Here is a 15,067-nt window from a genome sequence, read left to right as displayed (position 1 = left end):
TGAGGCCGAGCTGAGCTCCACCTTTGAGGCCGTGCTGAGCTCCACTTTTGAGGCCGAGCTGAGCTCTACCATGTGATGCCGAGCTGGGCTCAACCCTTGATGCCGAGCTGAGCTTTAGCCTTTGATATCGAGCCGAGCTGTGTACTTTGATTATTTTGATGATTTCCTTTACATACTTGATATATGAATTGTACTTTTATTGTGTAAATATCATGCTTTCGGGCCCACATGTATATAATTATTGTATCACAATTCGGGTATCAAGTATTATGGGATTATTCACAGGTAAAACTTAGTCTTCCGCTGGTCTGATGAGTTTATATTAGTTGTGTGTATGCTGTGGTGGAATACAGTATCTGATGATCCTGGCAGGTTTGGGTTAACCGGTGTTAACCCGGTCACTGGCCCGGTTCTGTGAGAACGGGGTGTGACACATAGTATGGCTATAAAAGGAGATACCTGACTCATAAGGGGTGGAATGAGCAGAATTCGCAGTGGTAGGTGCAGGAGAGTCTGGACGTGTCAGGAGGCGTCGGAGGGAAGTAAGCTCGTAAGATGTTAACGAGGCTACTAAGGAGCTAAGAGTAGAGTCAGAGTAAGAGTCAGAGTTAGGGCTCTCAGTATGTTTAGCCCACCCAGAAGTACCGGCATGACCCTTCCCTCGCCCTTTTTCAGATGTATCAGCAGGATGGTCATGAAGCTTTCAGTAATGCTCTTTGGTGTGACGGTCCTTTCCACAGTAATCGCACTTCACTGGAGTCTTGGTAGAGGAGCCACCAAACTATGGGGCTGCACTAAGGGACTGAGTGCCAGAAATAAGTGTAGATCTCTCAGTAAGAGTGGTAGCTTGCTGTGGAAGCATAGTGGTACGTCGACTGTCCTCAAGTTGGATCACAACATAAGCTTGATCCAAGGTAAGAAAGGGATTACGACTCAAAACTTGGGACCGTAACTGATTAAACTCCACATTTAGACTTGCCAGAAAGTCATAGACCTTGATCTTGTCTTCTTGCTTATGAAATTTGGTGACATCTTCAGGGGTGGAAGGAGTATACTCGTAGAAATCCAACTCAGTCTATAGTGTCTGCAACCCATATTAGTACTGTGATAGAGTGAGCCCTCTCTGCCTTAGATCATGAACCCTCTGGCGAAGCTCTAAGACCTGAGCATCATTCCATGTTTGGGAATAGATATCCTGGACAGACTTTCAGATCTTCGCAGCGGAGTCAGGGAGGAGATAGCCACGCGAAAGCTGTGGTACCATGGAGTTGACAAGGAAGGCCATAACCAGAGAGTTGGCACACTCCCACTTGTCAATCTCAGTACTGGTGGTCGGATGCTTCGTGGTTCCAGTGAGGTACTTGTAATAGCCACGAACTTGATGGAGATGTAGACCGAGCGTGATCACATGAAGTAATTTGTGCTATCAAGCTTGATAGCACAAGGAGGAAAGGTAGGAAGAGCCGTGGTGCCTCCGCCAGTAGAAGCGTATGAGCTGGTAGACATGGTTGCTACTTAAGGAGACTATTCAAATAGAAGAGACACTAGCCGAAGATAGAGAAAGCACCAAAACGATCAGAAAAAGCTAGAAAACCTAAAAATCGATAACAGGTAAAACCCTGAGAAAACGATTTTGGGGATAGCTCTAGAACAGAGGCCTCAAATGTACATACCACTACAAGGATAAGAGGCACTAATCACAACAACATCAAGGCGATCAGAGCATCGAGTGAGGAAAAATCATCTAGACAATGAAAAAACGTTCTCAGGGAGAAAACCTTGAAAAAGTGATGAAAAAAAGGTTCTGGGTCTCTCAGATCATTGTAGAAGAGAGTCTGAGAGCTCAGGGGACGAATGGATGGAGGCTAGAAACCCTTTTGGTGGTTTAAGAAGCTCCCACCACGAGAGAGAAGCAGATGAAGAGAGATAGAGGGAGGCGCAGATGAAGGAGGCGCTGAGAGAGAGAAATGAGAAAGAGGCAAAGAGATAGAGAAGAGGGAGAGCCCTTAGGGTTTTGGATCCTATGGCTCTGATACCATGTTGAATGGGGTAATGACTGTGTCTAATATAACACTAGCCCTCTTTATTTTTAACAGTGGAGAGAAGATTCTAGAGAATGACAAAGACCATTAAACCCCTTAGGGTCCATTTGGTAACTAACACTTTCCCTAAAACCCATAAAACCCATTATTATAACAGTTTGTAATCAGGATTCTAAGGTAATTGTTTTGGTGGTTTATGTTGATGATATTATTCGTATTTGTAAGGATTTGTTTGGAATTGAAGATGTCAAATCTTATTTGTAGCAACATTTTCAGATGAAGGATCTAGGTGCTGTCGGGTATTTTCTAGGTATTGAGGTTGTTCGAAGCAAAAAATGTATTGGCCTTTTCTCAGAAAAAGTACTTTCTTGATTTACTATCTGAGAGTCTGAGACTGGTATGTTAGCTTCCAAACCTATTGATGCACCCATGGATCCACATTAGATTAGCAATCTGTGGTGATAATGAATTTGTAGACAAACATCAGTATCGATGGCTGGTTGGTAAACTAATTTATCTCACCATGACTAGGCTAGAGATATCCTTTGTAGTGAGTGTTGTAAGCCGGTTCATGGAGTTGTCGAAGCAAGTTCACTGGGAGGCTCCATGTCGCATTCTCTAGTATTTAAGGATGATCTAGGAAAATGGCTCATTTACTAAGGCCTTGGGATGCCCCAGTAAGGAGGAATGATCAGATTCAGATAGAAGGAGATAAAAGAGCTAGGGGTAGGCTTAAAATGACTGTAGGAGTAGTAATAAGAAAAGACATGCAGAGTTTAGGTATTGACTCTAGTATGACCTCAAATAGAACTGTTTGGAGGGTAGAGATCCATGTAGCCGAGACCCCATTTATGTGGGATGTTCTTGAGGTGTTGCTTTGTTTATTTCTTTTTACTTTATTTTTATTTTACCCTCTCATGGATCTATGTAGCCTACCCCACTTAGTTGGGAAAATGTTGAGTTGTTGTATGGACATGATAATATTGTTGGTTGTTCTGATGTTGATTGGACTAGTGCTAAAGGTGTTTGAAGGTATACCACTAATTACTGTATGTTTGTTCTTGCTCAACCTTGTCACTTGGAGTAAGAAAAAAACTACAATGGTAAGCTCTAGTGCTGAAGCTGAGTATAGGGCTATGGCTTTCATATTGTTATTGAACTTGATGTGGTCGAAGATTTTTCTTCAAGAACTTGGTTTTTCGAATAATAAACCTATTGACATGTACTGTGATAATCAGGCTCCTATCTATATTGTTAGTAATCCCAAATTTTCATGAAGAAATAAGCATATTGAAGTTGATTGTCATTTTGTTCATGATTTTGTGATGAGGAAGTTGATCTCCATTTCATTTATTAGCTCTGCTCAACAACTTGGTGACTTGTTTATTAAAGCCTTGTTTGAAAATGTATTTCTTCAAGGGTTTTTCAAATTGGACATGGGTGATATTTGTGCTCCAACTTGAGGGGGAGTGTTAAGAGTTAAGGTGTTGTACTGCAAGGGTATACTTGTCGTGCCTTTTCTTATTACGTCATATGAGTGGGTACATTAAGTAGGACTGCATATCTTTATTATGAAAAGGCACATACTACTACCGATTGGAGATTAATACCATTCTTTCCAATTGTTTGCACTCCATTGCTACCTTCTGTTCTTTCTTTTCATTTTCTCTTGCTTCTCCTCTTCTCTCTTTGTCTAGGCGTCATTAGGGTTGGTTGGTTGGTTGTTTTAGATCTGAAACTGTAACACTGCCTCCATCTATATCTTAGCTATAAATTTTGTTTCGTTTTGGCCAGAGCTGATTCAGTGAAATTTTTGTATTTGCGCTTCGGCTATTTCAGTCCAGTCCTTTCAGTCTCTTCAGTTATTTGAGTGCTTTTGGCTTAAACACATACTAGATGTGCATTTGGAATCTTTTGCATCAAAATTTGATTTAAATGGTTGGTATCCTTAATCTAAAATTTCTTTATTAAATTTAATATTTAGGGCACATCTATAGTCTCATGTTTTGTCCCAATCAGTGTGATCAATAGCTGAGGTACCTTCTACCAAACTTGAATCTTTGTGTTAGTGATGCACCTTTGACCATTGATCATTAAAGGTTACTGAGAATGATCTAAAGTGAAGAGGAAAATTAGTTGATTCATCAGTTTAGAAAGTATTTGATCTTTTTAGATGTGATATATTATACTATAATTGTATTGTTTTCAAGTACCAAAAAATCTCATTTTTGGGACCAAACTGAAACAGGCACTAGAAAGAAATTTACTACTAAGGTCTAGAAAGCCAGTTGTGGACTAGTGTGGTTGCTGCTTTGTAGTGTACCGCATACTTATGTATAATCTAAAGAGATCGCTATTCATAGATATTTGGAGTTTGACATTTCTTCTGGAAAAAAAGTGTCCATCAGTTGGAAGGCGCCTTATGTTTGTCAACTTTTGTGATATTACTCCAGACATATTTATTCTCAAGATATAAACACAGCTAGTTCTATACATGTAAAGTTTCAGTTTAAATATTAGTTTTGGTTGTTATAGTGCCAATACAGTAGTTAACCAGCTAGTTTATATGTAAACTTTCAGTTTAAAAATTAGTTTTGGTTTTTATATTGGCAATACAGTAGTTAACCTGTTTCATTAATTAAAAGAGAATTTTATCCTACCAACTGAAGTACTGAACCAATTTTTCATAATGATCCTTTGAACTATTTCTTTCAGTTCTGGGGATGTCCGCATCAACTGGAATACTGTGATGAAAAATGGAACTACTCTCAAAACTGGAGATATTGTTTCAGTTAGTGGGAAAGGACGGCTGAAGGTGAGATATGAAACCCAGTTGTATATTTCCTTTTTATGATCACATCAATGCTTAATGGTATATTATTTGCACTGCCTCTGTACCTAAGTACCTCCTTAAGAAAACTAGAACCTGCCTTATTCCAACTGGAGGCATACCTCAAAATCAAATTCTCTTTCATGCAGATTGGGGAGATCAACAAAACGAAGAAGGGAAAATTTGCAGTTGAGCTTATTCAATATTTATAAGCCTTAACGCAGGGGAATTCTCAGCAGTTCATCATGACTAACTGAAAGCACTGAAGTAGAAGTTTTATTGTGTCATCAGATACCCTATTTTTGTGCCGATGACTGTTTCTCTCGCTGTAGTTCACCATTCTTTAGTAAACATCAGTTTCAAGTGCTTAAAGTTACTTCTGAACCCAATTGTTAAAAAGATATGTTGTCTTGTGTACCTCAGAAAAGAAACTTGTTCAGTAGAGATCATTCTTGATGAACAAAGAATCGAAGCATGTTAATAGCTATTTGGAAAAACTGTATAAAGGAAAAACAGTTAGATCAGTCTCTATAGAAATGTGAGTTGCACATCTTCACAGCTTACACTCTTTCAGATCAGACCATTTATCGATTTCATTTTATGATAAACAATGTAATATGGGATTTGTTAAGGAGATGAAGCCTCCTTGTACCTTGTATTCAGAATCAGTGTGCTAATGATATTTTCTTTGGCTTGCCCTGTTTTTCAACTTGGGGTAACACTGGCTGTTCATGATGAAGGATAATCATCCTATTTTCAGGCCATAATGCTGTGAACATGCAGAATCTCTTGCATTCAATTGTTTGATTGATATATGGCCTATCATTCTGGAGCAGGTACTATATCAATAATGCAAAGGAGTTTAAAATGATAGACCCTTTGTTTTCCCTTCCTGTTGGACGAAATCCAATCTGTCCAATTCAATAAGAGCTTTAAATAGACAATTGGTGTCAATGTAGTATTGGGTTTTTAGCTTGTTCAATTGATAGGACTGGTTTATTTTTTTGGGTTTTGGGTTGGGGGGGGGTGTTTCTCTATCCTGTTTGACTGTCCAATGGGACTTTTACTATAGCCACATGAGAGGGGGGGAGGGGGAGAGGGAGTCTCTGATGGCACAAGGTGAAGCCAGGAGAGTCAAATTCATAACCTCATAGGAGCTTGCACTCTATTGGGAGGGCACCAACCGATTGAGCAAGTAGTTGTCTTTGATAGAACATGAAATGTTCAACATTCTACACGTTAATTTTAGGATCTTTCCATTGGTTCATCAACTTCTTATAAGGTTTTTTTTTTTTTTTAGAGTTAAGCGGGTATCAGGAACCAATTGATTAAAAACTGAACCGATTATCAATGGATTGTTCTGGTCCAGGAACTGATTATGGGGATTTATGTATAGGTGTTTGGGTTTTTCATTCACTACTCACTCTCGTGGGTCAAGCATACTCATGTTAAAATGGGCCATTGAATCCACTGGATTTATATTTCATAAAATTTTGGGGATTTTATTATGAGGCCAATATATGTGTTCAATTTAGTGTTTTGGTCTTCAGACCAATTAGAACCGAACCATCCTATTTCCTGCTCCCAAACATAGGGCAGCAAAATGACCACCTTGTCCTCCCTATTAGATGTCTTAATACACACTCCCATTGGCCTAGTGCTTGCGAAGTGGCCACACGACTGGGTAATGTTCTTTCTTCCTATAAATAAAGTTGACCTAATATCCTCTCGAGTACAACTTCAATAGTAACGCATTTTTTTTTTCCCCGGAGATAAAGAAGGGTGTTCCCACATCTTTTGGAGTGGGAATAGTCCCTATGGGCCTCTACAAGCTGTTTCCACTACGAAGAGGGTGGGAATTGGGAACCCTTAGGAAAAAACAAGGATGGTGATAAGGGGATTGGAACCTAAGCAAGACATGTTTACCAAAAAAAAAAAAAAAAAAAAAAAAAAAAAAAAAGAGGTAAAAAACACTAATTACTTTAATGGTTCCTCAACAGCAGTGCAACATAAGACATGGACAAGATTTCAGGAAAGATTAATGCTTTGACATATCAGCAGGAAATAAGGACATCTTAATGTTTACCCATGAATTTTGGTCCATGATTGGCACTTTCTTATACATAATCCCACCAGAGTTCTTCTCAATTGCTTTGAAAGAAAGCTTGCCAATTTCAGATTGCAGACATTGTGTTAGTCTTATTCTTGGTTTGACTGGATTGACAACTTATTTCGAAGGAGCCCTTAACACAACCTCTCCCTTAAAAATACAAAACAATAATAATAACAAATAAATAAACGAAAAAGAAAAACTATATTATATAGAAGGAAGATATATAATGAGGGGAAGAGAAGAAAGCAGTGACCAAGCATCCATTTTATGGGAAAACTGAGGCCTTTTTCCCTGATCCCCTTCTATTGTGGCTGAATAATCAAAAAATTGATTAGAAGGAAACCAGCTTCAAAAGGCAAACTATAGAATGTGAAATGTTTTGTGCTCTACCAATTTTTTTATGCCAAAATCTTGCAGAACTTGGAACTTGGGTTCATGTGTGTTTTCATCTTTTTTTTTATTAAAATATTAAATATTAGGACAATATTTTCAAGATTTCCTTGATACAAAAGGTAGATGCTGAGAGAGCAAAAGGTCCTAGGTAGAATATAAACAAAGGCAGAAATAGAGTTTTTTTTTTCCCTTTAATTTCCCTTCTTTTTGGGGGGAAGGGATCGGGACATGATATAGAATAAATAAGAATGATTATTTTATTATTTTATTCTGAGGAAGGGCTGGTAGTTAAGAATATATAATAAAATTTTTTTTTTTGGTAAAGAGGAATATATAATAACCACCAAACTGGAAATCTGGCCATAGTATTCCCCAGGCCAATGTATATACTTCATGGTCAAACCTGACATCTTTTTATTTATTTATTTTTTAAGTTTATCAAACCTCTTATTATTGTATACAGCTGGAGAAATTAAAGCATGAAATGGAGTAGATCGGACCATAAATAATACAAAAAAATTGAAAAAAGGGGTGGGGGGAATATAGCAAAACATACCTTAATTAGACAAATGAACCACCTTATCAGATTTCATATGTTACCCGTCATCGTAGAGATGTAAATGCACAGTTGAAATTTCATATTTGATTTGATTTTATATTTGTTTAGGGAAATTCGTATTAAAAAAATTGGTTTTCAGAAATTATATGAATTCGTAGGAAAGCTAATTGGATTCGGATACAAATATTTTAATTTTAGACAAACGTTATCTGATCCTTTTAGGTCCAAATATAAAAATATGATTAAATAACAATTTTATAAAGAAAAGTCTGGTCATGCTACCGGGCTACATGCCCAGCCTGTTTAACTCCCTCCCACCCTCCTTTGGAATGTGACGCCCATGCCCCTTGCATCCCAACCCCCTTTAAGTTGAGCCTCTAACTCCAGGAAACCTAGTGATGTGGCCAACCCTCTCCCTATTTTATAATACCAAAATACATTTATGTAATTTTGGACATAACACTTGACATCTATCCTGTGAGGTAGTGGATTCAGCCCCCACCATGTTATCTTGAATTTTCTTCTTCTCCCATTCTCTACCGCAGCTCAACGTAGATAATGAGATTGTAGCACCACCCTCTCTAGACTAATGAATCCACTCTCCAGTCTCCATTAGGGATATAAATGGATAGTCGAAAATCCATATTCAATTTGTGTTTATATCCATTTAAGAGAATCCACATTCAAAAAGTTAGTTTATGAAAACTATTTGAATCCATTCGAAAGAGTTTGAATGTAGATACAAAGTGTTATGGATCCGTTTACATCCCTAATCACCCCCATTCCCATTTTTCCAACCACTTAATATTAAAGGAAGAATAAACTCATACAAATAAGAGTTATGACATTCAATCTCATATTGCAAGAAATTCAAGAATTTCTGGGGACACTAGCACGATAAAAAATGGTTGAAAAGTCTACTATTTGGAAGAGAGTAAAATGACCCGAAATCCCAAGAGCTGATCCAAAATCACCTACTTGATTGACATGCATAGCTTTTGTTACATAAGTTTAATGCTGCATAAAGATGACCATCTTATGAAGCACACTTCAATCTTTAGCTCATCTATATATCTAATACATTACTGTGTTACAAAAACAGGTAAGAAGAGGAAAGAGACTTGAAACAGGAAATGAAGTTCCTACTACATTATCAACCAAGAAAAGGAAGTAGCAATGGTGACTTACTATACATACCCACACACCCCATTGAACACAAAAACTCAAAGAGAACAGAAAGATTTAAGTTGGTATCATCATCCACACCTTATTCTCTCTTATAATAATATAGATATAGAATTGAAATATAGTAACCCAACTCAATAAAATTGAAATTTGAGATAATTCTTACCCCAAAACTCAACTTCAACTATTACAAGATTCTTACAAAAAACACATCAATTAAGCATACCCACAAATTCCAAACTCACACTTGATGCCATGAAAGCACTTTCTATTGCACTTACCACAGTGATTAGGATTGAATGAAACATTGGTGCACCTCCCATGGCAACATCTCTGTCCAAATCCACATTTGTGTTGGCACCTTCCACAGTTATTCTGATCACTTAGTATATTTGTACAATGTGTCTTGCAACAATGGAGAAGACCTGTGCCATTGTTCACTTGTATCCCATTGCAGATGTTATTAGTGAAGGGATTGCAATGTGCACCCTTCTTGATCTTGATCATAGACTGAGTACTGTCTACCAAATACTGATCTTCGCCGTCTTCATCGTGGACGATATCGGTTGAGAAATCCATAGACAGAGTAAGGTGAGGGTTTGATAAGATTAGGATCAAAGCAATGATGCTGAAAGAAAGAATGCAGCTGAGAAGAGTGGTAGCCATTTTTCTCTTTCTTTGAGCTAATTAAAGTAGGTAATGGCTATTTGAACATGCAAAATGGAGAGTTGCAGAGCTTTCTAAATCTTAATTACCCGCCATAAAGTCCAAGTCAACTTAAATCAAGTAAATATATTGGAGCGCCCCTAGAGCCTAGATTCTAACTTCCATGAGCTAAAAACATCAGTCCTTCTTTGAGTTCGATCATACATTGGGACTTAGATGTTAAAAAATCATATAGAATTTTGTTGGGAGCAAGGGTGTTAATTGGTTCGGTTTTGATTTAAATGGTGCGGATCGATACGGTTCACATTTATTTGACTAAAACCATAATCGTTCCATTTACTAAACAGTTCCACTTTCTGAAACCGTGACCGCTTAGTAAATGGTTTCGGTTTCCATGGTTTCTAAACGATGTCGGTTTCACGGTGTTAAACGGTTTCGATTTCGGTTTATTCCATACGGTTTGTAAAACGGTTCACAATCGATTTGTTATAACTTGCAGCCATCTCTAAACTAAAGATCATAAGCTTATCAAAAAATAATTGGTAACCACAAATAAGAGATTCTATATTAACGACGGTATGTCTTAATTTGATAATTTAGTGCTTTTTCTTTGCATGGTCATTCTCAAACATTTAGAACTAATATCATACAACATTCAAATCCAGCCTTTTACAACATAAAATATTAAAATGACAGGTGATTTAGCCAAAACACCCCATCTATGATAACATAATAATATAGTATAACATATATGGATTATAAGCTCATGATCTAAAGCCTAAACTTGAACTGAATTGTAATAAATCATACCAAAGCAGGATGGACACTTAATTTAATTGTTAATTGTTATACGGATTACTGCCCCTTCTTTATTTAATTGTTATATGGCTTAATCGGATAAGTTTAAACGGTTTTAAACGGTTTCAATTTGGTTTGAAACCAACGGGTTCGGCGGTTAAAACTAACCCGACCCGTTTAGCTTATCGGCTTGAAACTTGAAACCATAACCGCACTATTTAATAAACGGTTTTGAGGTTTCGGTGTAAACGGATCGATTCGATTTCAATAAATGATTTCGATTACAAATTCACATCTTTAGTTGAGAGTAATTACAATCACTTTCCTATTCTCGCCCTATATTTACTCAAAGTCCTTTCCTTTGAAATTTTAGTTTTTTTTTTATTCCCCGGTAAAAGTAAAGTTTCACCTCTTCTTCTCTCCTGGTATTTTAAAATTCTTAAAATTACTACTCTATTTAAGTAACACTATCTGTCCTAATAGGCTTGCCCCATAACCCTTCCAAGTAGCCATCCATGACCCCAAACCCCTCTCTGCAACTCTAGCCCCACAATCTCTCCTCCGGTAGCCCCCAATTGTCCAGGTATGCAATTAGTGGGTTTCTGGTTCCTACTTTCTTCTTTCAGGGTTGACTTGCATTCAAAATTTGAGCAAAATAATATGGAGAAACTTGATTTCATCTTTGGAGTTGGGGATGAGCTATAGTGGGGAGCTACAGGAAGAACGAGTGTGGTGCTGGAGTATGAAGGAGGGATAGTTAACAACAACTATCTAATGTACTTGGTAAGCTGTGGTACACAAAAAGCCCGTGTTCATCAGAAGGTCTTGAGTTTGAGCCTCCTGACTGTTATCTACTTCTCCATTCTACCTAAAAAAAAACTCCAAAGTCTGGACTCTGGACACAGATTCCATGTGTGTTAAAGTTGATATTTTAGACACCATTAAATGGTCCGGTCCCAGCTTGGTCGTGTAAATTTATTGGATTCCTTGTGCCAGTGATCAGAAAAAGAAAAATCTATCTTAAGAAGCTCTAAACCATATTTTAATACATAGTGAGCCATTGACTACTATTTTTTATTTTATTTTTTTGGTAGGGAAAGAACTATTCATTAGATGGTGTGGAAACCATAAATGTTATGTCACATAGCTCTATCAGTCATGAAGTGGAATTTGACTAAATAATTGTGCACGAAAGTAATCTAACCATTTTGACTAAAGAATCAACAACAAAGTTGGATTCTCTAGTGATATAATGGAAATTAATGGTTGCGAAATAAGAAGAGAAGCGTAAAATGTCAAAGACTATTATCATCTTCAACTGAAAACTTGGCATGTGAAAATGATTGAAAGGTTTACAACAACAATCATAACTTTACCTAACTTGATGGTATCGACTACATGGATCCAAACTAGGAAAAAAGAACATAAAGGATTGAAAGGTTGGCATCAACATTAAAACAAAATTGGGTCACGTCACTCTCATGAAGTATTTTAAATGAGGTAATGACTTGTAACTTTTTCATGACCATCGAGGGGACACCAGCCAAGCAGATTATTAATGGTATTTCATTAGATAGCTAAAATGGAATACAACAATCTCATGTTGGATGTGAGGGTTTATAAGGATTTGTGCATGCTCTCCTTAATGGCTAGTTATTGAGGATTTATTACCCGAATCCTAATACGTCACTTGTAGATACGGCACCAATCATATAAAATGGTAGGAAAGGAAAAAGTATATAGGAATACTTCCATAAATATATAATAAATAGAGTACTCAGGAAATAAGAGGTCCTAAGGTTTGTGTTTTCACTTCATTTCTTTCACCTTTTATCTCCATCTATCAACTATCCTCACTTCTCCTTATTTAGGAGGGCTTGAGTCCTTCCTTAATTTTTAATCAGCTTTGGAGTATTTCGAAGATATTTGATATTCAGAGTGTTTATGTTGTCTTTATGAAGTTTTTTAATTATGAATTTAATCGGACCTTGTTATGTAAAAATGATTGAAAGCTACTAGATTTGACATCGTGGGGTTGTAATTTCCTTCCTAACTATATTTGTTTTAGTATGTTAATTCACTAGACCGAATTTTAACCAAGTAGGAACCAAATAAAACAAAATGAAATCAAATTCAGTTCGATTTTTTTGTTTTGTGATTATGAAAATTATTTGGTTTCAGTTCGGTCTGCACATATTGCATCCTAAATCAAAACGAAACTGAACAAAAAAACTAGAACCAAATCGAACCCTTACTCTGAGCAAGTGGCATAAAGGGAATGCATCAATGAGGGGTGATGTAACAGTTTCGTGAATAGGGTGTAGAGAAATATGCTCTGAGAAAAACTATACAGGGTATCCAGTATAATTATAAGATATAGTTAAATAATTTTAAACTTAAAATCCTATAGAATAGATATTGATGAATTTTACCCATGTGGTTTTACAACCGAAGAGTAAAAAGATGATAGGGATGCTTATATCATTAACTATTTTGGCTCAAAAAGTTTAGGATCGATGTCAAGGATTTAGTTATCGCTATCGATATTGATCTAGATTGGATCGGTCACTTTTGCCCTTATTTTTAATAAAAAATGCACATTTAAATAATGTACATTTTTGTTACGATTTACCCCCTAAACCAATACCAATGGCTGATTCAGATCATTATGGCCAATCCGATACCAATACTTAGAACCATGGTCAATGTACATGTGGACAAACACATATAGATATACTCTAAAATCACTTTTGAGAATTAACCCAAAAAAAGAAAAAAAAAAACTCTCTTAGTGCTCCATCTCTCTCTTTCGTAAATAAGGATTGCCATATCCCTTATTTACGGAGGAGAGAAATAAACACAAGGATTGCTAGTGTAAACTATGCTCCTAGATTGAGAACCACTTACCCCTTCAAAAAAATTTTTTTTTTTTTTGAAAGGGTAAATATAAAGGACCGCCGCATTTCCCTATACCCACATTGAACATTCACTATACGCAATCAAGGCTGCTTAAGTGGGTGGGTGGGTGGGTGAAGGCATGGGATATTTGGACCCTTGGATTGCACAATGAATCTCACTGGTCAATGGAAACTTTCTCTAAATCCCTATATCACTTGAATTTGATTGATGGTGGTGCCATCTTTCACTAGAGGGTCTTTTTTTTTGGTATCCAGGCCTTCAGCCTGACTAGTTCTGCGGGCCCATATTGACCCCACAATTACATGGACCGAGTCATACCGGGGTTAAATGAGAATCATTCAACTTTCACTGAAAGTAGTAAAGAGCACTAAACACCCCCCCGTGTGAGTGGCCCAAGGTGTGCTTAGTGGGAGTTGAACTTAGAACGCTCGAGTTTACGGCTCGTACCAAGTTTGTTGCTCACTAACTGCGCTACCCCCTTTGGTTAATAGAGGGGTATCTCACAACTAAAATAGTTGCCAAGTTTTTGAGTAATTCTAATGGATGTTGTAGCAAGTATACTTGCTTATTTCCATGCTGACAATGGTGATGTTTTTTATGAAAATTCATCCGAAATTTAAGATCGTCTTTTGAAGAATAATAGCACTTGAAGGAATCCACACAAAAGACATCTTGCAAAAATGAGTGGACATTGATTCCACTTGTGGTTTGTGCCACAACCATCATGGGACTATTTGGCACGTCCTCATTACATGTGATTTTACTTGACATGTCCTCTTTACAAGCGATTTTTCAAGAAGAATATGGGCTACAGGTCTCTTGGGACTCAGAACTGATCACCTTCATCTACTTTTGTAATTCTAATAACTTCCCAAGAAATAAAGTGGTTTCTTTTCAACATTTTTATAGTGACTGTTATTACTTATGGAAGCATAGGAATCAAGTCATTTTTAAACCTGAAAAACAGCATTTTTATAATAACTGTTCTAAGTTATGGAAGCATGGGAGTCAAGTCATTGTTGGACTTGAAAAACAAACCCGCACATCATTGTACATTAGGTAGAATTTTGGATGGTCTTACATACCAATCCGATGCTTTACAGGTGACTATTTTTAAACCCAAACATGTTCATGCAACTTCTCTTTTATTTTTTTGGGAGATTTACATTAACTTCCCCTGTCGTTTGCCCAAATTACATTATCCCTCTTGAAAATAGAAAAATTACATTTAAACCCACCCTCATTGTTGTTTTCATGTTAGTTTGTCTTTGCCTAGATCAAATTCCTATCGCTATGTAACGAAGTGATCCATCAGATTTGCATATTATGTTCAATTGTAGACCGATTTTATTTTGTCTCTTTGATGATGCAAACGGCAGGGAGGAGTTCCGGAAGATGTATAAAGAGAACTTTCCTGATAACAAATCCATTTTTGCTGTAAGTTTTGAAAGTCTAATGTTTTGCTTAAATGCAGCTTTTGGTAGTCCTTCAGCCTGTTTCTTCGTTCATTTCGGTGCTTTCTGTCGTCAATTAGTTTATGAGATTTGTTAAGTGCAGGGTGG

At 37.0% G+C, this 15,067-nt stretch overlaps 1 protein-coding gene and 1 long non-coding RNA gene across 2 annotated transcripts; one reads left to right on the top strand and one right to left on the bottom strand.

Moving 5' to 3' along the window:
* The first annotated feature begins 2,063 nt into the window (after nt 1-2,063).
* On the top strand, nt 2,064-5,581 carry LOC122066642. The gene is made up of 2 exons (XR_006136420.1): nt 2,064-4,857; nt 5,022-5,581. It is a non-coding gene; the product is annotated as an uncharacterized LOC122066642 (long non-coding RNA).
* Nucleotides 5,582-9,338: 3,757 nt separating this feature from the next.
* On the bottom strand, nt 9,339-9,788 carry LOC122066641 (protein GRIM REAPER). The gene has a single exon (XM_042630469.1). It carries the CDS (start codon nt 9,786-9,788, stop codon nt 9,339-9,341), a length of 450 nt encoding a protein of 149 aa, XP_042486403.1.
* Nucleotides 9,789-15,067: the final 5,279 nt, after the last annotated feature.

This window comes from Macadamia integrifolia, unplaced genomic scaffold (genome assembly GCF_013358625.1).
Source record: "Macadamia integrifolia cultivar HAES 741 unplaced genomic scaffold, SCU_Mint_v3 scaffold2510, whole genome shotgun sequence".
NCBI classification, from domain to species: Eukaryota; Viridiplantae; Streptophyta; class Magnoliopsida; order Proteales; family Proteaceae; genus Macadamia; species Macadamia integrifolia.
Note: the sequence above shows the minus strand (reverse complement) of the source record. Positions and strands in the feature narration are given on the sequence as shown.

What these genes read in the sequence shown, in the direction of transcription:
- LOC122066641 (XM_042630469.1), bottom strand. Translation starts at nt 9,788, where the DNA reads ATGGCTACCACTCTTCTCAGCTGCATTCTTTCTTTCAGCATCATTGCT.